The following is a 27380-nucleotide window of genomic DNA, read 5'->3' on the forward strand; positions in this document are numbered from 1 at the left end:
AGCTCTTTAATTTGTTAGTATAGAAACAGTAATGTATTAGAACGAGCACGTTAATATTAACTTGTGATCTGTTTTGCAGCTGACACCACATTAATTAACACATTCTGACCAATCAGACTCAAGAATTTATCAGCGCTGTGGTATAATCTATTACGTGTCAATGAACGTCAACGTTCGAGAGCGACGTAACAGTAAATAGAACTTGTAATCAAAAAAAATCAATCAAGCACTAACCACGTTCGTAAAGCACACAGAAATAACACTAATTTGGTTAGATTTTTTGTTTGGTTTTGACTTGAATGAGGTTTAATGCACTGTGACACCACTCTTGGCAGTAGACAGCCTAACCAAACCAGCACAAACAGTAATTTTATGGCACAAATTAGCGCAAACGAATGACATAAGTTTATTAAATTTCTTTTCAGATGGCGTGCCAGCTTCACGGAGGTCTGTGAGAATTGTTAACTACTACACAGCTCCATCCGCAAAAGCACACAGTGTGCCGTACTGCACTCAGCTGCAACCATGTTTCTCGCTATCCAGCCCTGGCAGGCTCCATGTCATATTGTTCAAATCATTATCCCAAATCTGTTGCGTTGCCAAAATCCCAAAGCAACATGACACACACACTGTCTGACTGTATAAGAATGAAGACCTTTCCTGTGCACACACAATAGGTCATAAACTAGAATTTTCCTATTTAGGCTCAGGCCAAGCCATCTGCTTGGCACTGACAAAACCCTTAATAAGCAGCTGACTGTTATGATTCTGTGAAAGATTCCCTAATTCATGTTTTTGATGATCTAACTCCGAGGTGACCTTCCTCTATTGAGTTCAGCAGGGAAAACAATCATTGTAAAAGGGGGGCTCGGCCGGGTCTGATCGACGTCTGACTCAGTGAAGCTTGACCAATTCTGAAACATTTGTTGAAAAAGGAGGGCGAGTATTTCCAAGATTTGGAAAACACTCCTTAAGGACTGGCGCAGAGGAGACCATTAGAATTCCTCTATAGTAGAAGGTACATTAACAGTAAATCTCAATAAGCAGGAATAAATCACAATAAGCACTATCACACATGCAACTTTCTTTTCGTCAATGTTTCCAGTCAGCTCCTCTATGGAAAAAGTACATCCTGCTCTTCAGCAATTTGTACCAGAGATTCCTTTACTGGTCTCAGAGCGCACATCGACTGCTCACAGATCAGTGTAAGAGGGCAGACAAGTAATGGACTACTTATATTGTAGTGCCTATAGACAGTATGAGTACGTATAAATATGGACAAAATATATACATAAGCATGAGCAAAGATATTGATGGGAGAATAAAGGGGGAAAAAAAGGCAAATTGTACCTAGTGTCATTATAAAAGACACTGGCCACTGGTTTGGAAGATTTCACACAACCAACAATCATAATTAGGGTTAAGGAGTGTCATAAAGTTCTCAGGGATAACTTTATTATAGAAGATTCAAATGGAAAAAGCTACAGAGCTGTAGCAAAGACTTTGCAGGTGGAAAGTTCATGGAACCACAACTAATTTTCCCCCAGACAGGTGCACCACGCAAGCTTTCACAACACGCTCTCAGACTGATAACAGAAGTAAGAGAGAAGCCAGCAGTCACTTGAAAAGAGTTGCAAGACAACATGAAAGCAGCAAGAATGGGAGCATTATGATATGGAGCTGCTTCTCTGCCCAAAGTACTGAGGCATTACACGTCATCAAAGGAAGCATGAATGGAGCGATGGACTGGGAAATACACTATATGGCCAAAAGTATGTGGACACCTGAGAACTGAACATCCCATTCCAAAACCATGGGCATTAATATTGAGTGGTTCCCCCTATGCATTTATAATAACCTCCACTCTTCTGGAAGGCCTTCCACTAGATTTTGAAATGTGGCGGTGGGGTCTGCTGTAAGAGCTCTGCCATAAAAGCATTAGTGAGGTCAGGCACTGATGTAGAGTGAGGAGGTCTGGGATGCGGTCTGCATTCCAGTTCATCCCAAAGGTGTTCAGTGGGGTTGAGGTCAGGACTCTCGAGTTCTTCTACTCCAACCTTCACACACCATGTCTTCATGGAACTTGCTTTGTGCACAGGGGCATTGTCATGCTGGAACAGGTTTGGGCCTCTTAGTTCCAGTGAAGGGAAATCTTAATGCTACAGTGTACAAATGACAAATTGTGCTCCCAACTTTATGGCAACACTTTGGGGAGGAACCACATACGGATGTGATGGTCAGGTATCTACCTGCTTTTGGCCATACAGTGTATTACAGCAGAATTTAATCTCATCAGCCATGAAACTGAATCTGGGGAGAAGATGGACATTTCAACAAGACAGCAACCCCAAACATACAGCCAAAATAACTAAAAAAAAGCCTCACATGGCCTAGCCAATCTCCTGACTTGAATCCCATTGAAAATTTATGGGGGATTTTGAAATTGCGAGTTCATCAGAGGTACCCTCATAACCTTGGGAAATTGAAGATGATTTGCCAAGAGAAATGCGCCAAAGATGAACCACAATGCTGCAAAAAGCTACTTACTTCTTACTGTAGATGTCTTGAAGCTGTAATCACCAAGAACCACTTTGTAACAAAGTACTAATTTTGTAGTAATTTGTGGTGTCCGAATAATTTTCCCTCACTATCAGTTTTGTTTTTTAAACCAATCTCTGCTTATATTTAGGAATACATACATTTTGTTCACATTTATGAGTACAAAGTCAAAAGACTTTGAAATGTGTCTAAATTCAAAGTGGATATACGTACTGGAAGTATATTGAATAAAACAAAAGCATCCAAACACTCACAATCCCTCATTGTACATGTCTTGTATATAATGTATATGATTTGTGGGAGTGTGTAAATTCGAGCTTTATTGTATATGCTATAACTCAAAAGCAAGAAACTTGCCAAGAAGCCAAGAAGCCAAGTAGCCCAATTACTCAATCACTCACTCAGTTCCATATAACCTAAGTATAGGGGCAACAAAAAAAATTATAAATATAGGAGAAATTTGAAGAGGCTATCTCACCCTTCTATTAACACAGCAGGCAAGTCTGCATGCGTACACACTCACACACACTCACACACGAGCGTTAAATGGAAAGATCTCTACAAAGCCAATAATTATGTTAACAGACTTGAGTTATTGGGGTGAAAATTGGAAACCTTTTCCTGAGAAGGTGGAAGCCGTCAGGGTTAGTGACTGTTGTAAAAACAGTAGAGCGGACGGATACTGCAAGAATACAGGAGGAGTGAACTCTGGCAAAGAGACATCCATTTACATGCTGTGGAGAGTACCTCCTTTATTTCAGCTTTTCCAAGATTAACATTTTCCTTTCCTCTAAATAAAATCTAGCACTGGAGCATATATACATCTTCCCGCTCTCTCGTCGTGCGGCTATATGCTTCATTTAACGCAAAACAGTGGTAGCTCTGGAAAAACTCTCTGCACTTATCTATCCGTCCAACTTCAAGGCATCCAGAGAGCAGAACAAAAGGAGAGATATTAATGAGGAGGTCGCGGCAGGAGCAAGTGGATAAAAAACTGACCAAAGATTTGAGGGAGAGACGACTTTCTGAAGAGCCATAAGAAAAACATATTGGGCTTTGATTTTCTTGTCAAAGTTTTCCAGAGCTTGAGTACCTCCCAGTAAGAATTACGCACTGGGGAGATCTTTCAGCACCATGATATGCCAAAGACAACCTGTCGGACACGTGAATCAACACGAACACACACATACACACAAATACAAATTTAACGACTTACAGATATCCACTTCACCACTAACTCTCTCTCTCTCTCTCTCACACACACACACACACACACACAGATAAAAGTGTGCTAATTAATCATTAATCATTATACCTAACTTTGCTTATGACTCATTTCTATTCGAGAAAACCCTTAGTTTAATTTAATACATTTTAAATTGCAGCCATTTTATTTTGCCATGACTTACACAGGCATCAAACAGTAGAATGGTAAGAAATTTTTTTTTAGATTTGTTGTGCTAGTCCTGATGGCAAGATTAATAATTTATATCAAAGACAGCTTTAGGCGGGGTGTATACAGAGGAAGACTTGAAAAGGCATCACAATTCTCAAGATATTGGTTAAAGCATAGGGTGGGAAACATCAGAAAGAAGTGCAAGAACTTTCTTCTCTTCAGAAATAACTTCTGTATAACATGTCCTTTTGAAACTCACACCAAGTAAATACCTCTTAAACAACAGTTCCTTGACATGAAAACTACTGGAGCAGCACAGCTGATTAGCTTTTGCTATTTTCATGTTGGAATTTTATTTCATTAAAATCTAAGCAGTCCAGCATGTGTTATGTTTTACTTAACCAGAGAGAAAAGCTCATTAAAGACTGCGGTTCAATTACACCCAACACTTAAAAACACACAATAACACTGAACTGTAGCAGGGTTGCAATCCTGAGATGAATACACACTAAATATACACAGAGGAAGAAAAATAAATCAATCATGCTCTTATGAGCTGTGCAGGCTAGAAAACAGAAAACCACTAAAACCCACTAATGTGCTGACAGCACTGTACGCCATTATGCACACACTCGCAATCCAACATGGAGTAAACAGCATGGAGTCAACTCGGCTGGTCAAATCTCATCGATTATTAAAAAAAAATGTGAAAAGTGTTCGCTTTACTCCTCACTGCTTAGTTCAATGCAGTTAGGGCTGTAACACAATAACACTATCTGTATCTGTTTACTGCTCCAAATTTTAATCCCAGAGGGGCGTGGCCTAAACTGGGGAATCGAACCACAGTGGAAAGAAATGGGGAAAGTAAATTCATTAGAAAATTCATTTTCTAATGAATTTACTTGGTACTATTTCCCAAAATATAAACTAGCCTAAACCACCATAACTCTGACCAGGCAGTTACTGATGACCATAAACCCAGGTTGCTTGTGAATCGGTGAACCTCCCTCCTTTCCGGTAAGATTTTAAAATAAACTAGTAATGCTCCTCCTATTTGTATCTGTATTCATTTAGACGACATTATCTGTTCATTCCAAATAATATATTCAAATTCAGTTACATCCCTAGTGTGTATCAGTGTTGTCTTCTTGGCTGGTCATCTCCATCCTTTGGTCTGGCATGTCAATAAATATCATGACACTGAAGACTCCTTGGTTCTTGTCTGATCGTGTTTCCCAAGAAGCAATAAGATAGATAATATTGCAGCTCTGTGGTGTTGCTGTAAGTTCTTCCAGCTACGGTATACAAAAACCAAAGCCCCGATATTAGCAGCTCCATCTGTAGTAAGTGGAGCTATTTGAAACTGACAGAGCTGGACTTTAGAGCTGCCAAGACGAAATTGTGTGAAGGTCTGCAGCCAGGTGCGCGATGGGGCGCCCCTTTACACACGACACTACATGCCAACATCTGTCCATTCTCATCTGTGTGAGCACCAGCGCATGAAGAGCTTCTGCTGGACGACTGCCCCCTGCCTCTCCGACTAATAAAGTTAATCATGCGGCCTCGCGCTGCGCTAAACTAACCAGAAACCCAGCGGAGGCAGCAGACAGGCTGAGATGCCCCTCAGATCCATCTTCACACACTTACACACACAGCTGCTGGCTTCCTTTAGACTTCAGCACAGGCGTAAAGCATTGTGCATAATCCATTCTGTACCCTGACTTACTCCTATAGCACCTCAAACATATCACTTAAAGTCCATTTCTGTAATAAGGCATAAATCAATTTGCCTGACAGACTTTATTACAGAGGAGGATTGTTTTTCCAACACACTCCTCTGTTTTATTGAGTGTGCTATTAACACACTCTCTGTACTCGCCAGAAACCTCAAAAATATTTCCACCTCTGTGGTCACATCATAAACCCTGGGGATTGCTACAAAGTGAGAATCTCTTAATCTCAATCTTTGATCCTTCCGTTTGTATAACAGTTAGCAAGTTACACATGCTGGGAGACCTACAGTGCCCTGCAGAATTATCGGCACCCTTAGTAAAACTAGTTATATTTGTCGTAATCAATAAATAAATAGTATTTTCTCTCAAAAATGTATGTTCCACAATTATCAACACCCTAAGATAGAGAAATTCAACTTAGTGCAGTGTGAAAGAATAGCATGGATGGAAAATACTAAATAAAAAAAAATAAAAAAATTTATAGACTGCATCAGACCTGTCAACCGTTACGCATTTTGTGTAGGAGCTCCGCGTTGCAACACCAGATTACACGGGAACGCTCTCCAAAATATGCCAAAAGAGGGGAACAGTGAAGTGTTAAAACTAACGTTTTACAAATAATGTTAATGCTAATGATTAGACAATGATTAAAAACAGTGTTTGTTTTCCAGGAAGTGGGCCACATGGAGAAAAAATTTGAATGTCTGCCTAGTAACATCACACACAGCACTGTTTATAATGATCACTGAACACTTCTAGGAAAAGCAATAATAGTTTCAGGAAATAAACTAATGAAAACTTTGTTTTTGAAAAGCCTTTAGTTTACACATGTTTTATAATTAATACCAAAAATCTATTCAACACATTCAGCTGATCTTCTGTGATCTAGCTGTGAGCATCAGTCTGTGATTGGATGTCTGTTATATTAAGGAAGCAAACAAATGCAAACATCTATTGTTTTCATTACCCTTAATCCCAAAACAAGAGAGGGAGAGAGAGAGAGAGAGAGAGAGAGAGAGAGAGAGAGCAAGGGGGGGCACGACAGAGAGAGAAACAGGCAGAGGAGACATTGAAGCAGAGAGTGAGTGAGTGAGAGAGACAAAGAGTTTGAGAGGAACACAGAAAAAGAGAGAGAGAGAGAGAGAAAGAGAGAGAGAGAGAGAGAGAGAGAGAGAGAGACAGATTGAGAGTGAGAGAGACAGGCAGGGGAAGAGACCGACAAAGAGAGGGAAACAGACTGAGAAAGAGAGAGAGAGAGAGAGAGAGAGAGAGAGAGAGAGAGAGAGATTGAGAGTGAGAGAGACAGGCAGGGGAAGAGACCAACAAAGAGAGGGAAACAGACTGAGAAAGAGAGAGAGAGAAAGAGAGAGAGAGAGAGACAGAGAGAGACAGATTGAGAGTGAGAGAGACAGGCAGGGGAAGAGACCGACAAAGAGAGAGAAACAGACTGAGAAAAAGAGAGAGAGAGAGAGAGAGAGAGAGAGAGAGAGAAAGAGAGAGACAGAGAGAGACAGATTGAGAGTGAGAGAGACAGGCAGGGGAAGAGACCAACAAAGAGAGGGAAACAGACTGAGAGAGAGAGAGAGAGAGAGAGAGAGAGAGAGAGAGAGAGAGAGAGAGATTGAGAGTGAGAGAGACAGGCAGGGGATGAGACCGACAAAGACAGAGAAACAGACTGAGAAAAAGAGAGAGAGAGAGAGAGAGAGAGAGAGAGAGAGAGATTGAGAGAGAGAGAGAGACAGATTGAGAGTGAGAGAGACAGGCAGGGGAAGAGACCAACAAAGAGAGGGAAACAGACTGAGAAAGAGAGTGAGAGAAAGAGAGAGAGAGAGAGAGAGAGAGAGAGAGAGATTGAGAGTGAGAGAGACAGGCAGGGGAAGAGACTGACAAAGACAGAGAAACAGACAGAGAGAGAGAGAGAGAGAGAGAGAGAGAGAGCGAGAGCAGTTGTTTATGCACTTATTTATTATCAGCCGTTTGCAGATTAATTTGAGACTCCCAGCTGTCGCAGGTTTCTGAAACAATGTTGAAGGAAACTGATTTCTGATTTCAGTGCAACACAAGGTTTTTTTTTTTTTTTTTAAGGAAACAAAACATGGAGTGTTCTGTCAAAAATCCTTACAACCCTCTTTTTCTTTGTGGGGTACAGCAGCAGAAATCAGGCCTATAGTCTAAACTGAACTCCAGAAAGAAGAGGAAAATAATAAGCGTGAGAGACAACCACACACTGAGTGCTGTGATCCAGGTGAGAAGAGAAGGAGAGAGCGGCGGCAGACGCACCGGCGGCACACGCAGGACTCAGGTGGAATGACTGATGACGATCTTTGCACTCTAATTAGAGTTTGTGAAGGAGTCTGACACGTTCTCACTCTTACTGTTTGCATGGATGTCATGCCAGGCTCTTTTTTCAGTGCTCATTTAACAGCTTCAAAGCCTTTGCAAGATCAGAAATGCACCTTGGAGAGGACGGAGCATGGTAGTTTGTAAAAGTTCATTTCTGAAAGCAAAATGGCCGCCCACCTCTGCAGCTAACAGTCAGTAGCACAGAATGAAGCAGGTGATACAGAGAAAGCAGAGTAATTACCTGCACAGAGATGAGAATGTTTCTCCTTTTTAAATCAAGCAGTTTGTGAAAAATCTTGTACCACAGCACTGCTGAATTCTCAACTCTGATTGGTCAGAAAGTGCTGGTTTTCTATAACAGCAGATCTCAGAGTAGCTCTGGCTACAAGGCAAATCACGGGTTTATATTAATGCATTCGTTCTAATACTTTCTCATTTCTATAGTATCAGCTTCCACAGGGACTTGTATGGAGGATAACAATACATAATCATAATCTAAGGCTAATAAAATTATTAAATGCGCTGTTAATTAACAAAGAAAAACATATGCATTTTTGACATGGTGAAGTGAGATGTTCATTTCTCCAGTTCATTTCTTTCGCTTTATAACAGTCAGAGGTAAAGCTGTAACTAAGTTTTCCAAAACAGGAAAGTGAAGGAACGAGGGTTTATAACTATTATAACGTATGTGATAGCAGGAACTAATTTGTTTCATGGATGTTCCACAACATAAATTGTAACCGTAAAAAGATTTTTTTTAAAAAGTATGATGTGTTGTTCTTTAGTAAATAAAAACTGTAATCATTTACATTTTAATAGCTTTGTACTTCAGCATATCTGGTTGGAAGCACTTTCATGTGTCAGTGAAACAGAGGTGATTCCTACACAGGAAACGTTTACAGACTTTTAAAAACTACATTTTAAAGCAGCTTGTTCACTTGAGTTTAAATCATAAGATGACTCATATAAGGTTTGAGTAAAAAAAGCCTCAAATGAGGTAAAGACCAGTGGCCATGGACAAATTTATTACATTATGTAAACAATTTACTCAGTTATTTTTCTAACTCAGATAAGGCCACAGTGAAAACCGTAACATTAAATAAAATGAAAGCACACTTGGACAGAGAGCATGAACAGACTACAACAAAACATGCACTTTCACCCATTAACCATATATAACTCTGTTTAAGGACATGCTTTCTCCTATCACTACTTCCTGTTTACTATCTCACCCTCCGTGTTTGATGGACAGTTTGCAGATATCCAAGATCCGTGTACTGTTCTGAACTGGAACACTTCAGCATAAACCAGGCTCAATTCTTTAGTCCCTGCACTGTTTAGCACCATATCTATATAGATATATATGTAGAAGAACCATAACCATGAGTTATTCTTTGGGTGTCCGTCTGGAGGAACCCTACAACAGTGTGTTTCCCTCTCCTGAGAAAGGGATCTATTTAGGAAGCTAAACTGACCAACGAACCTTTAATTCATTATTTTTCACCTTTAGAGCACTATTCACTTTTTCACGTCTTTGTGTTTTCTGGTATTATAAAGTGACCATGGATTTCAGAAAGGCACAAAATAAATTAATTGTTTTCTTTGGTATTTCCTAGTCGGAGGTCAGAAAATCTGACAGTTTTAAGTCAAACACAGTATTAGCTTCCAAAAAAGGAACAGTTAACTCTCTGTAGTCTATAATTAACCTTCTGATGCCTCCTCAGTCCTTTTCTTTAACAATTTGTGATAGCAGGTCAATTTTGTTCCTCATTTTGATGAAACACCTGAACAACAGTAATCAAGAGCCATGACGGCACTTTCACTACATGTACATGTGTGACTACGCAGCTGCTACACGAGTGGCATTGCTCACGTACTCACTTGTGTATCTTATGTACATCTGAAGGATTAAAAGCGGCTTGCATGTGACGGCACATCAGAGCCAAAAAAATCTCTGTCTGTCTTGTTTCCAAGTTCGAACTGTAATGTTTGGCGATTTCATGCACAGCGAAGTTAAACAAATGGACAAGTTCCGTCTCTCTTTAAAACATTCTGCCATCAGAATGATTGTTGTCATGATCTGTGTCTCAAGTCAAAAACCCTCATCGTACATTAAAAAAATATTAGAAAAACCAGCTAGTGTTAGTACTCAGTAATGGCAGCCATCTTGCGTACGCATAGTTGACAGCATGCATAGATCAGCCTTTAAAGACATACACACACACACACACACACACACACACACACACACGCCCTCAGACTGCCTCTTCAGTCTCAGTGACGCAGATATACTGAGGCTGAGCGGCACAATTTGAATCTGTAATGATTTTGCAGCTGAAAAACGAAACGGTGTGAGATAGTGAAGAAAAGCAGGTGCACTAACCTTGAAGTCAAACTGAGGAGATGAGTCAGTGTTCCAGTGTAAAGTTAAATAAACACAAGGGGAAAAGGAGAGAAAAGAGAAGACAGAAGGGAAGAACAGACACAGCATGAGCAAGGTTAGCATTAATTATTATTATTATTAGCAGCAGAAACAGTCTGTCAGTGACAATACATTAACACAAGACAGGATAGGAGAAGGGTTTGAAATAACATGTAACTGAAAAGAGTCAGCTTTCATGACAACCAGTAATACAATTGTGTCAATCTGACAGGTCAAAACAGAAACATTAACATTCACATGCTGCAACATTTATGTGAGATCAATAAATTATAGGCCTTTTTTAAGGATGACAATTGGTTTGCATATATTTTAAGTATTCTACAAAGGTACTAATGGTGATTAGGTTCTCTGTTTGAATAGATAAGCTGAATAATTGTGTCTTATTGTTCTAGACAATAAGGAGTGCTGATTTTCGGTTTTCTCTTTTTAGTTTAGGTTTTTGTCTTTCTTTCTTTTATATTCAGTCATTTGCTCTTCGTTCACACTCTGAGAGCTTCAGCTCAGCAGCTTGCGACAGAGATCCTCTCAAGCCTCAGTAATTGCCATCACATCTGATAAATAAATATTCCACTGCCCCAGTTCAACCTACATTCTGTTCACTAGTGTCTGAAGGCGTATTTAAATCAGAACGACCTCCGCACCACTGATCTGCAGCCAGAAGTTTTACTTTCTCTCACACAGGCTCGTAGAAAGACAGGCGGCTAATCCTGACTGAGGAGATGAGCTGGAGAACAATAGCACAGAACATGAGCTTCAATCTGCCAACCTCGAGACACTTGAGAAACTGTCACAATAACCGTGTGTCAAAATGTGTGAGCTTGTGACGGTGCCGTCTAAACACACAAGAGGCTTTTGATGAAGTAGATGATCCTCCTGCGTGTTTTCTCCTGCGAGTATTCCACATTTCGGGGGTAATTAGCTCGGGTTCTGCATACTACACTTCCAAAACTATTTCCATCCACATAGTTGATGGTAGAGCATTTCAAAGGCAGTGCTTTGTTGCTAAAGCTGGCAGGAGAAATGAAGACAGAAACGGCTGGTTGACTTTTCAGATTTTTTCTACTTCATGTTACATCCAGAGCACTGATTCAGCCTATAACATCTTCACTTATATGTAGCGTTTGGCGGAAACCAAACACTGTTCATCACACTGAGAACACCATCCCAGTGAACGGTGAAGCATGGTGGTGGTAGCATCGTGTTGTGGGGATGTTTTTCATCATCAGCAGGGATTGGGAAACTGGTCAGGGTTGAGACCAAGATGGATGGAGCTAAATATAGGGCAATCCTAACAGAAAACCTGTTGAGAGTGATGCGGAAGTTCATATTCCTACAAGACAACGACCCTAAGCACAGTGCTAAAGCTACAATGGAGTGTAGACAAACTTCATATTCACCTCTAATGAACATCCCAATTATACACACTGACACACACACACCTACGCAGATGCTATTGCTGACACAGGCAGATGAAGACACACGTGTTCTCCTGGCAGTGCATGCAGAGTAAGTCTGAGGCCGTGTAAAATAGCAGGTGTTGTGCAAGTCTGAAACACTGCGGTTGGTTCCTCACACACATCCAGCATGCACTCACAGCATGAACGCTGTCCCTGCAGGGCTAAAACGCACATTATTACCAAGAGCTGCGAGGAAAGCAGATATTCCACAAACTCAAGCCCATGCTGCGATTCTGAGTCAAACACAAAGTTGTACAGGACTGTGGTGTGTTTTTCGGATTCAGAGAATTAGCCTGAGATTTAGACACCAGTTCTGCATTATATACAGCTGAGCATAAAAGTTTGGGTGTTAAAAAGGAAAATGTGTCTCTGTTTCACAATTTCTCCACAACAAAGGACAAAACCAGCAGAAAAGTAATGTGAAAACACGCAAGATGTCAAGAAGAATGTCACATATTACGACTAAGAGGATCCACAAGCTGCTCAGAGGATAGAAAAAAGGGAAATGATGGGTGTAAGTTACTAGAGAAGACTTACACCACAGCGCTGCTGAGTTTCCGATTCTGATTGGTCAGAAGATGTTTATTAATTTTCTATAACAGCAGATCTGAAAGCTGCTTTTAATCACAGGTTTCTAATGTGTTCTATAGTAACAACTAACACAGGAACTTAAGAATTGTAATTGCTGGCAAATTGCTGCGGTACAAGAGGAAGCTGAAGGAACACTTCAGGACATGCTGTTATAGGAAAATAATCAACTACAACGTGGTAACAGTAACTCAATCACACAACCCTGCTATTGATTATTTTCCTATAACAGCACAACACTGAATGATTTATTCCTTTCATAATTGAATCACATTTAGAAAGGAAAGTGCAAACTTTTGTACTGATATCATGTTGATTTTTTTTCACTATTAATACTCACTATTCAATCATTTTCAATATTTGTGATAATGAAGGAAGATTTGTTAAATCTAACACATGTCTTAAATGTCTTGTTGCTATAAATGCAACATCTTTCTTTTCTTCGTGCCTTAAGGGTGTGCAAACCTTTGCCCTCAACTGTTTGTTTACTCAGAGAGCTGTTCAAAGTTAACTGCTGTTAAAGGTATGGTTGTGTTAGACGACGAAAAAAGGAATCAAAACTTTTTTTTTAATATTTATCATCGCTCTCCACACATTGTGTGCAGCATCAATTCGTCGTCATGACAACAACTTGAGCAAATAATGTAACTGTAACTGTGAGCAAATAAAGTAAATTGGCACAGTATCTGAATAGTAAAACTCGTTCTGACAGCCTTAATGTGCACCTGGAGGATCTGATACAGATACACATTTACTCAAAGACAGCTATACAGTTATGCATATCAGTCTTACTTACACATACACGCACACACACAGAGTGTTTCTGATTTCATAAAAGCTATAAAAACACACACAGAGAGACCAAATGCATGTCCTGTATACATTGGCTATCTGTGTGTGCACGTGTATGTGTGTACCTCTCCAGTTCACTGATCTTGCGGTCTTTGTCGTTCTTCTCGTTCTCCATCTCTCTGAGGATCTCCAGCAGACGGTCCACTTCAGCCTGGGCTCTCCCAGCATCCTCTCTGTGGCGGTTCACCTCCTGCTCGAGGGTGCTGATGCGCTCTGACAGCTCTGTGTTCGCCTGAGCCTCTGCAGCTGCCGTCTGAGCCTAAACATAACACACACGACGGGGTTGGAGGTTAACACTACAATACAGCTGGATGCAAATGTGTGCCAGTGGCTCCTTTTTTTTCACAGAAACTGAAGCATTCTGGGAAAGTACAGCTGCTCAGGATTATCATCGGACAGAACGGCATTTTGCAAAACAGTTTTTCTAATGAGAAATGAATAAAAGTAGCATTTGGCTCTGTATCAGTCTCACAAGTGCCAACTGTCTGGCCTAATAGGAGCCTGGGCAGTGTCAGACTGTGTGTGTGTGTGTGTGTGTGTGTGTGTGTGTGTGTGTGTGTGTGTGTGAGGACTAATGCTTTCTTGCAACTGCAATCGATGATATCACAACAATCCACTTGTATACAGAAATAAAATGCACACTAAATTGATGCCAAATTAATTAAGAGTTCCTTCAAAACGACATAGGGTCTTTGAAACCAAAACACGGTACACAACTCTAAGTGCTCTAGAACCGTGGTTCTCAACTGGTCTTGCCTCAAGTCCCTCATTCAGCCTCGTGACCCAAAAGCAGTTAAAAGTTCAACACTTCTCAATTAAACTGAAGAACAAACCATTAAAAAAAAAAAAAAAAAAATTAAATAATAGAAACAGAAGTTATAGAAGAGATCATAATTATATTTATTAATAACCAGTGCTTAAATATAAAAAAAAACAATAAATAATAAAATTAATAAATAAATTATGCTGGGTTGCTAGTTAAAACAAAGATGGGTTGGTTTTAAATATTAAATCAATGAATTAAAAAATAATTTTATTTAAAACCTAATACATCTTTCGCTGGTTAAATTGCCTGTTTGCTTTTCATTTGCTAAATGCTGAAAAAATTATTCCACTGCATTGGGACTCATTCACAATCTGATAAATATATACAATTTTTGCTCAGAAATTTTATATATATATATATATATGCATGCATATATGTGTCTGTGTGTACAGCTGCCTATATATGTGTGTGTGTGTATATATATATATATTATACACACACACACACACACACACATACAGAAATAGTAGATATATATGATATAAATTAGTTTTAGATCTCAGTCAACTGGGACATCAAAAAACAGAGACTGGGCTGGAAACTGTCCAATCTGGCAACCCTGATTTCTACATAAGCACTTTCTCTACAGGTGCTCGCATTCTTTACAGTGATCTTTACTGGTTCTGACAGGAAGAAGTCCTGATTCACCTGCATTACAACGGGGGGAAGGGAACAGCTTCTCTTTACAGCCAGTAAAACAACTTTGCAAATAACTCACCTTCCAAAACCCCCTCAAATGCATTCTGCCCTCAGATGTGGGAAAACTATATTGAAACTATATTAAATAAAATTTTGTTTTGGAGGCCATGCTGAGAAAAGTTGCCAAACTGCACTGGGTGTATGGTGTGTGTGAGTGCGTCTGATTGTGGATTTCATTTCGTTTTGACTGCAGGTCTACATGTCAGGGTCAGAAACTGTAAGCGAAAAATGCCAGATGGCTCTCAAAATAAAATCACGCCATCAAATATTCTGCAAACTCATAAACACAAAAATAAAACGAACTTTCTGGATGCAAAGGATGACCTGTGGCTGCCCGTGACGTACCGGTTGAGACCCACGGCTCTGTGCTACAGTATACAGACGGTGAAGAGTATACACTCAAGGCTGACCGTGCAGAACATGGCACTCAGAGATCTAGCAAAGCCTGGCACTGCGCAGCACGTCACAGAGAAGTCAGGCGCAGCTTATTACAGTGCGGCTAAGCAGAGCACGCTGCAATTTAGTCTGAGTTCAAACAGCATTGCGCAACAGTCACAGCTCATAAGAGTGTCTGGGCTCCGGACGGCCTCTTCATCCTGGCGCGCTGTGAAAGGGGTCTGTTCTGTTTTATTGGGGGGGGATATGATTTGAAGGCGACATTTAGGCCTCTCTAATTTGCTTTTTTTTTTTTTTTTTTTAATGTCTCGCCCTGAGGTTGAGAAGGTTTCCACATCAACCGCCAAGAGCACGTCGTCAATGGAGGGGAGGACTTTCAGACATTCACAGGAGGCGACGTGTGTGTGTGTGTGTGTGTGTGTGTGCGTGTGTGTGTGTGGGTTTGTAGTCTGGAACAGAATATGTTATATTAGCTGTAAAAATTTATTAAGTACTCATAACTGTGCAGCTATCATCGAGAACGTCTGGCTTACTTTGTATGTCGAGTTTCGGCACATATGCAAAAGTCATATACACACACACACACAATAAAATCTCACACACACACACACACACACACACACGTTGGTAGGAAAACAGTCCTCAAGATAAAACCAGTATACAGAGGAGCAAACATGGCCCAAATTTTATTATTAGTGCGGCTGTTAGAGCAGCTCTGTGTGCTCCGGGGTGCAATACAGCGCTGGTGTGGGAACGTTACGCAGCACTGTAAGTGAAGACGCACAGCATTTTGCTGAGCGTAAATGATCATATACGTGCCAGGGGGAAATGTACGTGTACGTTACAGGACGGCATTGAGTGAATCCTGTACATTGACACAGGAAGATGGTAATATCAATGTGTATCAGAGCTGTTAAAAATGAAAAATGGTTCGATCCTGAGCTCCAGTTACTGTCTGTGTTGAGTTTCTCATGTTCTCATTGTGGGTTTCTTAGAGGTGCTCCGGTTTCCTTCACCTCTACAAAACATGCCAGAAGGTGGATTGGCTACATAAAGTTGCTTCTAGGTGTGTGAATGCGTGGGAATGTTGCCCCCTTCCACCGCACCCTGTGTTCCTGGGACAAACTCCGGATTCACCAGGATGAAGCTGTTATTGAAGATGAACTAATGAAAAAAATTGTGATTCAAATGTATTCGTTTACCACAGAAGGTCAAAACTGAAAATTTTATCATCACAATTTAATCACACCCTTTAATGTTTCGGATTCATTTTTATTTAGTTACCAAAATAACTCTTTACTGTCACTGACGTTTACCTTGATTTAAATCAAATATACCAATGCACCACTTTAAACTATTTTTTACGCAGTCAGGCCAAAGCACGAATGGCTTCCTATTCACTTCATGTGCTCACTACATAGTGTACAACATTATGGCAATGTACACCTAGTACATAGTGCACTATACGTCTAATAGGAGGCCATTTGTGTTTCAGCAACTAAACAAGCGACTCCAATAATGCCTGCTGAAAATCAGCTACTTGCATGTAATGTTATGCAAACGTGATTTTTTTTTAAATTATGTATCAGTTGAACATAAATGTGAAAATGTCTCTTACAAGTAATATAACAGTGTGTCCCAAAAGTCTCCATACACAGTGCAAATGAACACTTTTTAGCAAAATGTAACTTTATTTACACAAAATCCTCTACCAGATTGCACGATTACGCATGTAATTGCACGTCCATTGCAACCTTGTGACAGCTTCCCATGAGAATAATTTCAATACATTCTTCTTTTGTCAAAAGCATTCTTAAAGTCTATCTTAAAAAATAAAATACAATATAAACTAAATATGAAAAATCTTGGAAGACATTTTGTTAAAAAGGGTTAATTTCCCCTATGTATGGAGACCTTGGGGACACACTGTACTTACGTACATGTAGGCATTATGGGATTCACTCTTTCTCCGGCTGAATCTAAATAGTGCATACGTAGTGTATAAATTATGGCAGATTACACAGACCCTATGTAGTGCACTATACGCTGAATAGAAGATCATCTGTGATTCAGCCACAAAAACAGAGACTCCAGTAACGTCCGTTGAAGATCAACTTGAATGTAATGTTATGTCTAAGAGACATTTTTGCGTTTTTATATTCGACTGAAACAAAATTAAATAATATGTTTACATTACTTACATTATAAAATAAGCTCTTAAATGTTCTAACATGGACTTCGAATGCAAATATTAATGCCAATTCAAATATTTTTGATTGTTAAATTTGTTTTGACAGCCTCAGTGTGTGTGTTCATGTTAACAGAGCCGCTAGGGTGCATCTTATTACATAAGCGCTCACACAGGGCCAGCCAGGACGCCGGTCACCGCTGCGTCTCGTCCAATCACAGCGGACGTCCCCGGCACTGTCAGCGCGTTATCGCTTACACACTTTTTACGAGACCTGTGTGAGCACTGGAGCACGCCAGCCAACACTTTTCATTGCTCTTGGATCACGGGACGGCATCTGGACACATCCACAAAGCCACTGAGCACCGAGAAACATAATCCACCACTGTGCAGGACTGAATTTCCCATGAACATATTTTCCATTGCTGGGAAATGACAGATTTAAGATGCACAGACACTCAGACAAACATATAAACGCCACCTCTACGTGTCTACATGTATGTAAATGTCTTCATGTACCAGTCATCACACAATATGGCTTTAAAAAAAAAAAAAGAAAAAAAAAAAAAGATGTGAGCAGGGAAGCAGGAATAGATGCACAGCAGATATAAGCCGCATCACAGCACGCTGCAAACCGTGTTACACTGCTGAGAAACTAAACCCGGATCAGTGTGAGGCTTTAGATAAGAGACGAGTTCATGCAGGCAGGTCTCAAACACTGTGCAAATCTGAAATCTGTCTCACTTCCTCTGTGTCTGTCTGTGTTTGTGTGCACAAAAACAAACATCAGATAAGCCTTGTGCTCATGCAAGCGAAGCCGCACAACTCACACATTCATAAGATTCCTTTGGCAGCCACACGTACACACACACGCACACAGAGGCAGGCTTTCCACATCGGGATGCACTTACAAGATTGGAGGAATGGCCTGATATGTGCTCAGTGTGCTTTAGGAGAGAAGGAAAAGAAAAGAAGTGGGGGAAGAATCCAGAAAGTGATTACCACCACAAAATTAACAGAAGTTTACTTTATGGTGTACATGAGCAGAGAACGAAGGCATGAAAGAGTGAGAGGTGAAAATGAGATCAAAACAGGGATACTTGACCTAGGGAATAAATAAGTAAGGAATAAAACACACAAGGGTGTGCTGTTACAGGAAAATAACCAACGACAGAATAGTGCGATGTAGCCTGATGCAAAGGGAGCTACAGTTACCACACCAAAGCACATCCTGAAGTGTTTATTTCCCTAATACTACAGCAACTTGCCCAAGTTACATTTTTTATCAATTAAAGCTCAGCATGCCATACTTTTTATCCATTTATCGTTATGTTTAATGTTGCAGAACGTGTACAAAACAAGGTATTTGCTGTTATCACTTATATAGCAGCTATAAACAAATGTTCCTCACGAGCTTTTCTTTTTGAAGTTAATTTTTTTTTTTTTTTAATTTAGCTTGGCATGTTGCAGAGAAACCATAGAGAGGAAGAAGCCTCTGTCCTCAGGCAGAAAACGTGATGTGAATATACAGAAAAAAAGGAACCCACATTGTATCACTTATGTCTACGGATATACTGATTCAATACAGAGTATCAATATGAGGACTGATATTTACCTTAAAATATTTATCAGTGTTTCACATCATTTGGCCCCGTTATTTTAAGGACGTCAATATTGCATCAGTTTCGTGTAACAGCCCAATATTAATATGAGATTTTATATAAGCATAGATGTTGATGGTGTGATGGTAGAGAGCGCACAGCAAGTCACTTTGCATCATGAAACCCTGATTGTTTCTATTAATACCTGCTGGCATTCAGTTCTGAGCTGTTCACATATCAGAGTCTCTCTCACCTTCTTGAGCTGACTCTCCAGTTTGATACACTCCTCTTTCTTCTGCTCAAGTGCAATCTCCAGGCTCTTGAGCTTGGAGTCCTTCTTCAAACCCGAGGAGGCCAGTGATGAGGCGTGCTCCTTCAGATCCAACAAAGATGTCTGGCACAGACAGGAAGAGAGACAGAGATAGAGAGAGGAAGAGAGAGAATTAGGTGATCTAATACTTGAAAAACTGTACATTGACCAAAAAAGAGTGACTCTTAAAATGGCTGAACACAAGGCCAGAGATGTTAATCGAAACCAGCAAATTAGCCGAGAGGCTGCGCTAACGTCATGCCGCAGATCTTCACTACAAAGAAACAAAGTGAGCTCAAGCATACGTAAACACACAGCCCGAAACTTTAACCAGCTGCCTCGCTCTGCCTTCAGCCCTACCACATAAACTACAACATTCAGTTCAATTTTATTTGTATAGATCTTTGAACAATAGGCATTGTCACAAAGCAGCTTTACAGATATCCGGATGTAGATTTAGATCCATCATGAGCAAGCCAGAGGCGACAGTGGAAAGGAAAAACTCACAGAAACCTTAAAACTCAAAAGAGTAAACCCATTTTCTTTCCTCATGACACAGGATAGTGCGGTTTACACCGCATGAATGCACAACAAAAATATTGATTTTCGATTCATGATTGAGAGCACATACTTTCTTCCTTTTCATAGATAGATACAAAAACCGTGCACGTGTAAATCATAAAGGCTGTGCTGAGTAAGAACAGGGTCTGTACTGTATACAATGGATTTCACATTCTCTGTGAAATCTACAGTCGTCCATCTGTAAAGCCTTTCCTGCCCTTGCCACTTTCAGCCACAGAAGCCCACAATTTCACACTCGAATGCCGCCCCGTGTATCAAAATACACTCTTAACATTTGCACGGCCGCGGCGCATTCCCCAGACCTTGTGCTGGCGTTGGTAAAGAAAACAGGAGCAGAGAACGGAGTGTGCTTCACGTGAAAGATTAGTGGTGAGACTGAGGGAACTCAGAGGAGAGGTCACTAGTCAGGAACACTACATAGATAATACACAGCAGAGCATTCCTGTTCGTGTGTGTCACTCATCCGTGTGATTAGTCTAACACGAACAAGAGAGGAAAAACAAGAAGACAGAAAAGAGAAGATGTGCGCGTAGAGACAATTCTCATAAGTCGTTATGGTTTCCTGAATAACAGTTTATAAAGCATAAGCATATGGGCGAATGATGATCCAAAAGAAAAAAAAAAACCTCTGCATGATCTACTAACAGAAAATGTTATCCTGTATCCTACAGAAACACTTCCATTTTAACCAGCAGCTGTCCAAAACAGTCTAAAAACTACAGAACTACAGTCATATGAAAGTCTGGTTTTATACCACAGTAACTGTGATAGCCCTTACCCTATCATCACCAAAGCAGAAACAGGAAGCAACTGGAAATGACTGAGAAAACGACTTACGATACTAAAGTCTTAAGGTACTTACCGTATTAAATCAATTAGAATCATATATTTCTAGTCACATTAGAAAAAAATTCTCAGAATTAAAAAAGTCATGGCTTTCCTTTTCTGTCAAGTACCTTCAGAGACACGCGCACACACTGCTCTCAATTTTCCCAACACATTATTAGGGTTGATAAAAATTATAGCATTGAATACTAGTATAAATTTTTTTTTTTTTTTTACTATTTTTGTCCATTAAAGTGAATAGTGAACAAACTATTCACTTCAATGGACATAAACAATTTGCACTCTCACAGAGTATGGCATGGTGAATAATTCTGTAAGATTAAAATTGTACTGTAATTATACTCAATTTTGACCGCACACCATACTGTCACGGGTTTCATCATACTGAGAACCTTGTTATTTAAACCCTAGTGTGAAATTCTAACTTATAAAATTCAATTTAAAAGTCTTTCGAATAGCATCTTCACATGAACGCAGTGAACACACACGCCCTGATTTGAACCCAGAAGGCGAGAGATGGCATCAGGAAGTGGTCTGGTGTGTTGCTGCTGATCCCGACGTGGACACAGACTGCAGGAATAACATGAATAATATGAATAATCAGCTGCACGCAGAAGGAGAATAGATTTGGTAAGCATAGCATCTGTACATTTCATTGCTTTGGGGTGGAGGTGGGTGTGGGTGTGTGTATATTTGCATACAGACTTTAGAGACTGCCTGTCTCTTTAGAATCAGACAGATAGAAGAGATGGATAGAGAGCACACAAGTGAGCTGAGGACAGAAAGAGAAATGAGCAGGAGGTTTGGAAAAGGGGCCGTCCCCTCACATGTAGGCTCAACCATTCATCTTCCTGTCCCGCTCTCTCATACACGCACACACACAGAGTCCTGACAGTGTGTCCAGCCTGTCTGTTTTCATCACGCTGTATCTCCTCTGAGGATGAACGCATGGCTGAGGAGGCAAAGCCAGAGTGTGCGTCATGGCCTGATGCTGCTTCCTCACAGTAGCATTTGCTCTTTAAAAGGTACAATCAGTGATTTTATTGGACATTAGCACATAAATACAGCACATCACTGAATGTTAGTGGGCGATAGAGAAGCTGTATTTGTCCTGACTGGATGATATTGATGGTCCACATTGTTTCTGTTTACACAGCCTGGGGTGCCACGGTGTCCAATCATGTGTGCTGCTGCCTCACGATTGGCTGATTGGGTAATTGTATGAATGTGCAGGTGTGCAGGTGTGCAGGTGTTCCTAATAAAGTGGTTGATGAGTGTATGTAGCGTACAGCACATTAAAGTCAGTTTTTGTGGATATGGGACATCCAATTTTTAGCCCAAATTTCCAAATTCTTATTCTGGCATACCACTGCCATTCCCTTTTCTGAGTTTTCCCCTCCTCTACCTCACTCAGGTCGACCAGGTTCATGCGTTTAATAAGCTAATGAGTTGAATCAAGTGAACTGTAAGCAGGTAAAACACCAGAATGACAAGCACTGATTTAAGCAAAATAATCAGGAAGGTTTTTTTTTCTTCAATCACACCAGAATTGATTATTTGTGGCTCAGGTTTACAAATCTGGCCACCATTTTAAGCTGTAAATGTTTTTAAGCTAATTTTATTAGCCATAGAAATCTTTTTTATCTTCAGAACCCAGAGTGTCTTACGGTGAAAATACAGGTTTCAGTCACAGCTGATAGCGTCAGAAGGTTTTTGTGGAATTTCATGTCTGGCAACTAAAATATCTGAGTAATAAAATAAATATTTGCAGCTGATAGCAGCCACAAAATGTGATTAAATAAAAATGAAAATGTGTTCATTTGATATCTGGAGCAATAAGGAGGAATCGGAATGCCTTTCTTTGCTGAATATTTATAAACACCTTTATAGGGTAATTACTGCGCTTAGGAATGTTATTTGTTATTTATATAATGAGCTGCTCTGTATATGTGTCATGTGAAGCACTCATAAAATACTTCAGGGGGTTTATCATTAAATATAACACGTAACTCACAAATCTGGCTGATTTTTGTGGCATCTACACTAACAAAAAAGTGGTCTGCCAGGGAAAAAAAAAAATCATTGAGTGCACCTTTAATCCCAATCAGTTTCAGGTTCACTATACTATACAGCATCTCTGGCCTCAAATCCTCATCAAAAGTAACTTCAGCTCTCCCAGCTTATAAAAACCTGTCTGCTTTTCACTGTTTGCCAGTCAATCATCGTGGCCTTCCATGTGTCAATCACAGAAACAGCCTGTCAGAGAAGATGAGCTACAAACAGATCTTCAACAAACAGTTTCAAGAAGTTTCAAGTCGTGTTCGCTTGTATTAAATGTTTAAGCACTGTCCAGACTGACATGCACAAGCAATCACTATGATCTAGGTGTGTGTGTGTGCGTGTGTTTCTTACCTCACGGTCAGACAGGTCTCCCTGCAGCAGGCTAATTTTCTCTTTCAGCTCCTTTAGTTCTTTCTTGCTGGTTTCCAGCTCTTCTCCCTTCTCCCTCTCATCTCGATCTCTCTGCTCCTTCAGCCGCTCGATAATTCGCTCCTGCTCACACAACAAACAGAGCAACAACCTCGCCGTTAACTCATACAGCTGGACAAACTTGTTCAGATTTTTAGACAAGATGGTGTTTGTATTGGCTCAATAAAACAAAACTAAAGATTCTGACAAAATGCTGTTCTTGTATCAAAAACATTTTATGTGGCCATTTGTCTACTTGTGTCACTTTTACAAAACTTATAACTGACTATGCATAGGTTATGGATGCAACATGAAGACTTGTTACATCCCAAACAAAACTACACCATTCCAGACACAGATATTAGTGCAGGATCTTGTGCAGTATTTGAACTAAAACTGCTTTTAAAAAAAAGTGTGGACTCTCTTTGCAGTTTTTAGCAGTCATGTAGAAGAAGAGGCGGAGCCACCACAGCCGCCGCAGTTTGTTTTCTGTAAAATGGCTGACACACTGAGCAAGCACGCTGCTTCACCACAGACACAAAAAAGGAGCTGAGAGCAAAGACAGTTAAGAAATCTAGCAGTGCCTTGGAGACCTACTACATGTTGTGTACATGTTTAGCACCCAAAACTGGTGAAAAAATGTGGACTCAAATACTTTCTTGCACTCAGCAGGAAGGGGCGTGGCCATCCTAGCCACCGTGTTTGTTTTTTTGTTTTGTTAAATGGCTAACACAGTGGTTGAGAATGGCGCTTCACCATAGACACAAGTCAAGAGCATAAAATATAGACATTTTGGGTTTTAAAATTGTCAGTTGTTCCTGTGAAGACACTCCTGGTGTGAGATACTGTTTCATACAGTAAATAGTGCACATGACTCCATTTGAGACATAGCATCTTAGCATGTTAAGCATTCAGAGGTCAGTCATACAGAAGTGAACCATGCAGCTAGGACCATGTGTAAGGAATAAAACACATGCCGTCATGCTGTTATAGGAAAATAATCAACAGGGAGATGGTGCGAGTTACTGTTACCACCACGAAGTTGATTATTTTCCAATAACAGCATGTCCCTAGGTGTTGTGTTCCTCTTAAACGACAATTCGTCATTTCGTAATGAAAGACAGTTTTTATTAATTAAAGAATGGCGCGTACTTTTACCAATTTATAGTTATATTTAATGGTGTAGAACATTCATGAGACAAATTATAGCAACTCTAAACAGATGTTCCCTTATAAAACTCTCTTTTTTTCTTGCTAGTAAGTAAAAGCTACTTCTGCTATTATAGAAAATTAATCAATCAATCGGATTCAAGAATTAAACAGCATTGTGGGGTAACGGAGAAAAACATATTACAAAAGTAATGCCTTTACTAAAACCTAAAACAATCCACCGTTTCAAAAAGCAAGAGTATGTTTGATGAGTCTCCTACCACTCCCCATCTGTATGTGTGTGAGGGAGAGAGAGCGAGCCAGCGAAAAAAAGAAGAGTGAGTGAAAGAATAAGCACGATTCATTAAACTCACACTTGTGTCAACTTTGGCCAAGAACCATACGCAAAGCCGCAACACAGTGTTTTCGGAAACTAGAGTGAACCGAGCGCAGGTGAAATGAGTCAGATCTGATTCTGTCCATTCCACCAGAGTCGCTCATGGTTGAAAACCTGCCGACCTCATACACAATAATAACAGCGCAGAAAGCACCTCTTTTATCAAGAGTACGTATGCGTGCGTGAGAATGAGAGAATGAAAAAGCGAGAAAGACGGAGTGGGAGATGGGGAAATGGGCAGTGAAAGTAATAATGCTGAAACAGTAAGAGGTTTGAAGTGGTGTTTTTCTGGCAGCGTGCGTGTTTGCCATCGATGGCCTGTGAAAGCAGGCCGCTGGAATCGCAGAGAGCCTTCGGCCTCCGGCTCTTTCACACTCTCGACAGCCAAAACTCACACACAGAATGGCCGTAGTGGACATTAATAACAAAGTGCTTTTTCAGACCTACTCGGCTTTTTTTCATTGCGAAGCCCATATTTCACTTTCCCAAAGCTGCTGCTCCTGGCTCAGCGGCATTGAACTGTGACATTGAGCGTGACTCCTCTGTGAGACAGGCTCCGTCTTGCACGGCAACTTTAATCCAGACAGCTGACATCCAGGGTGCAGAGCGTGTGTATATGCGTGTAGTGGAGTAGGTTTGTTAACAAGGGTGTGGTGGGATGTCATCTGTAAATGGATGCAGAAGTAGAGATGCACCAACCCCTTCCAAGTTCACATTTTCAACATGGTACTGACATCAACTATAAATACCCTGATCCTACCTGAAATTTGGGTAGGGTATTAAATATAGATGCGGGATGACTCCTCCCTGACACCACGTGTACTTAAATTAGAGCTTCTGAGAACTACGCACCTGTAGTGAGTGAGATATCGAGACAAATGTGTTCAGCAGAAGTTGCACATTTATAATAACAGCTTCCTGGTTTATAATTAGTAAAGTTCCTGTTCTGCCACGATACCATACAAATTATTACAAACTACAACCCTTTTACACTGGTTTGTTTGATGGTAGCATTAATCATTATACGTAATGGTGTCTTATTTTAGATTCCCACGCTGATGTTTAACATTTTGTGATATTTTTAACATGTTTAACATAACATGTTGCACATTAGGGGGGTAATGATGCATTGTGACACCACCCGTAGATGCAATCCAAACAACCCATAGAGTTAAAATATATAGAGAGCACTCTGGTCACATGATCATATTCTTTCATGGAGAGACTGCATCATTACCCAGAATCATCTGCACTCATGGAGTGGGAATCCCGATAGCGTAGCCCGATAACGCCGGATCGCAATGACATGCCCTACAGGTTACGTGATTCAGCTGTCCTATGCCCGTTTTACACTGTTTGACATTTGGGTATTAGTTGTCTTGATGGGAAAAAAAAAAAAAAAAGAAGCCCGGTGTCGTGAGCACATCCAGTGTAAATTACAAACTTGGGTAATAAATCAGCCTATGTGTCGTCTCTATGTGGAAGAGATGTTAAGACTGTAAAAAAGACAATGTGAGTGTAGGTGCATATGTGTGACTTCAATAAGTATTAATGTGTCTGCCATCCATAAGCGAACACAGAGGCTTGCTTGTGAACCGCGTTGCTGTACTGGAGCTGCTCTGAGTGGAAACGCCATGCTCTCTCTCCAAATAGATGGCTGACAAATTCAATTTCCGGCCCTAAGTCGATGCAACACTGTTCAGGGAAGTGAGGAAGAGGAGGGAAGAGAAAGAGGAGGCCCAGATCCTGAAGAGTGAGTGTGTGTGAGAGATGCAAGGCAGGACGAAAGAGTCGGGCTGCTGCGTTACGAGCCAGACCGCAGATACCTAAACCAATGTTAATAACCTCCAGCGTTCAAACTCATTCATATTCATCAGGCAGAGCTGGCCGGCGTCAGGACCGCTGTAGTTCTCCACTGGGGTCAGCCTGCAGTGAACAGCCTGCTCTCTTCATTTCAGGTGATACAATAGGAGTGTTTCCACTACAGCAATCCTTTCAGGAGAAACAGAACTGATTTTAGTTCCTGGGTCAGTGTTTCAGAAACCCTTAGAGTTCCTGTTCCAGTGAAACACCAGGAACTGCTTTGGTTGGATTTGCCAGACTGAACATTGCTGGTTAGCCAAACACCAGCCCTCTTACCAGAAATATAAAAGTCCTGTTATTTTACTTGCTTTTTATCAGAAGTGATTGGCAAAACAGACATTTTGTAGTAAATAGTGTGCAAAAAAGCTTTGAAGGAAGAAATTACGCCGTATGGATGTCACTGTTTTAAAAAGCTAATGTAGATTAATGTCAGCATTGTATTCATTCATCAAAACAATTAAACTTTAATCTGAACTTGTTCCATGTATCTTGTACTGATGTATCCGTAGCACAGTTTGCGTCATTTCCGTTGTTAGATGGTCCCAAGGAACACAGGCATGGGTCCGCCAGTGTAGTGGGAATTCAAAACCGGAATTTGTCCTGCGTGGATCTTGTTCAGAAGAGCTCCTTAACGTTTTGGTTTCCCAAAAGTCTCTTAAACCATTGTGGACATGTGCCTAAAA

The 27380-nt window shown here is 40.5% G+C and overlaps 1 protein-coding gene across 10 annotated transcripts in view; it reads right to left on the reverse strand.

Moving 5' to 3' along the window:
* Positions 1 to 27380, reverse strand: part of erc1b (ELKS/RAB6-interacting/CAST family member 1b) — a 205380-nt gene that overhangs the window by 123772 nt on the left and 54228 nt on the right. For 3 of the 10 annotated variants that reach the window (XM_053241656.1, XM_053241659.1, XM_053241662.1), the window contains 5 exons: positions 23232 to 23372; positions 19335 to 19475; positions 18392 to 18427; positions 13437 to 13630; positions 10415 to 10426 (listed from right to left, as the gene is read on the reverse strand). In XM_053241656.1, the coding sequence (XP_053097631.1) occupies positions 10415 to 10426; positions 13437 to 13630; positions 18392 to 18427; positions 19335 to 19475; positions 23232 to 23372 (524 nt within the window). The remainder of the gene's footprint in view (positions 1 to 10414; positions 10427 to 13436; positions 13631 to 18391; positions 18428 to 19334; positions 19476 to 23231; positions 23373 to 27380) is intronic. The other 7 variants (XM_053241658.1, XM_053241660.1, XM_053241663.1 and 4 more) reach the window with 3 other exon arrangements.

This window comes from Pangasianodon hypophthalmus, chromosome 18 (genome assembly GCF_027358585.1).
Source record: "Pangasianodon hypophthalmus isolate fPanHyp1 chromosome 18, fPanHyp1.pri, whole genome shotgun sequence".
NCBI classification, from domain to species: Eukaryota; Metazoa; Chordata; class Actinopteri; order Siluriformes; family Pangasiidae; genus Pangasianodon; species Pangasianodon hypophthalmus.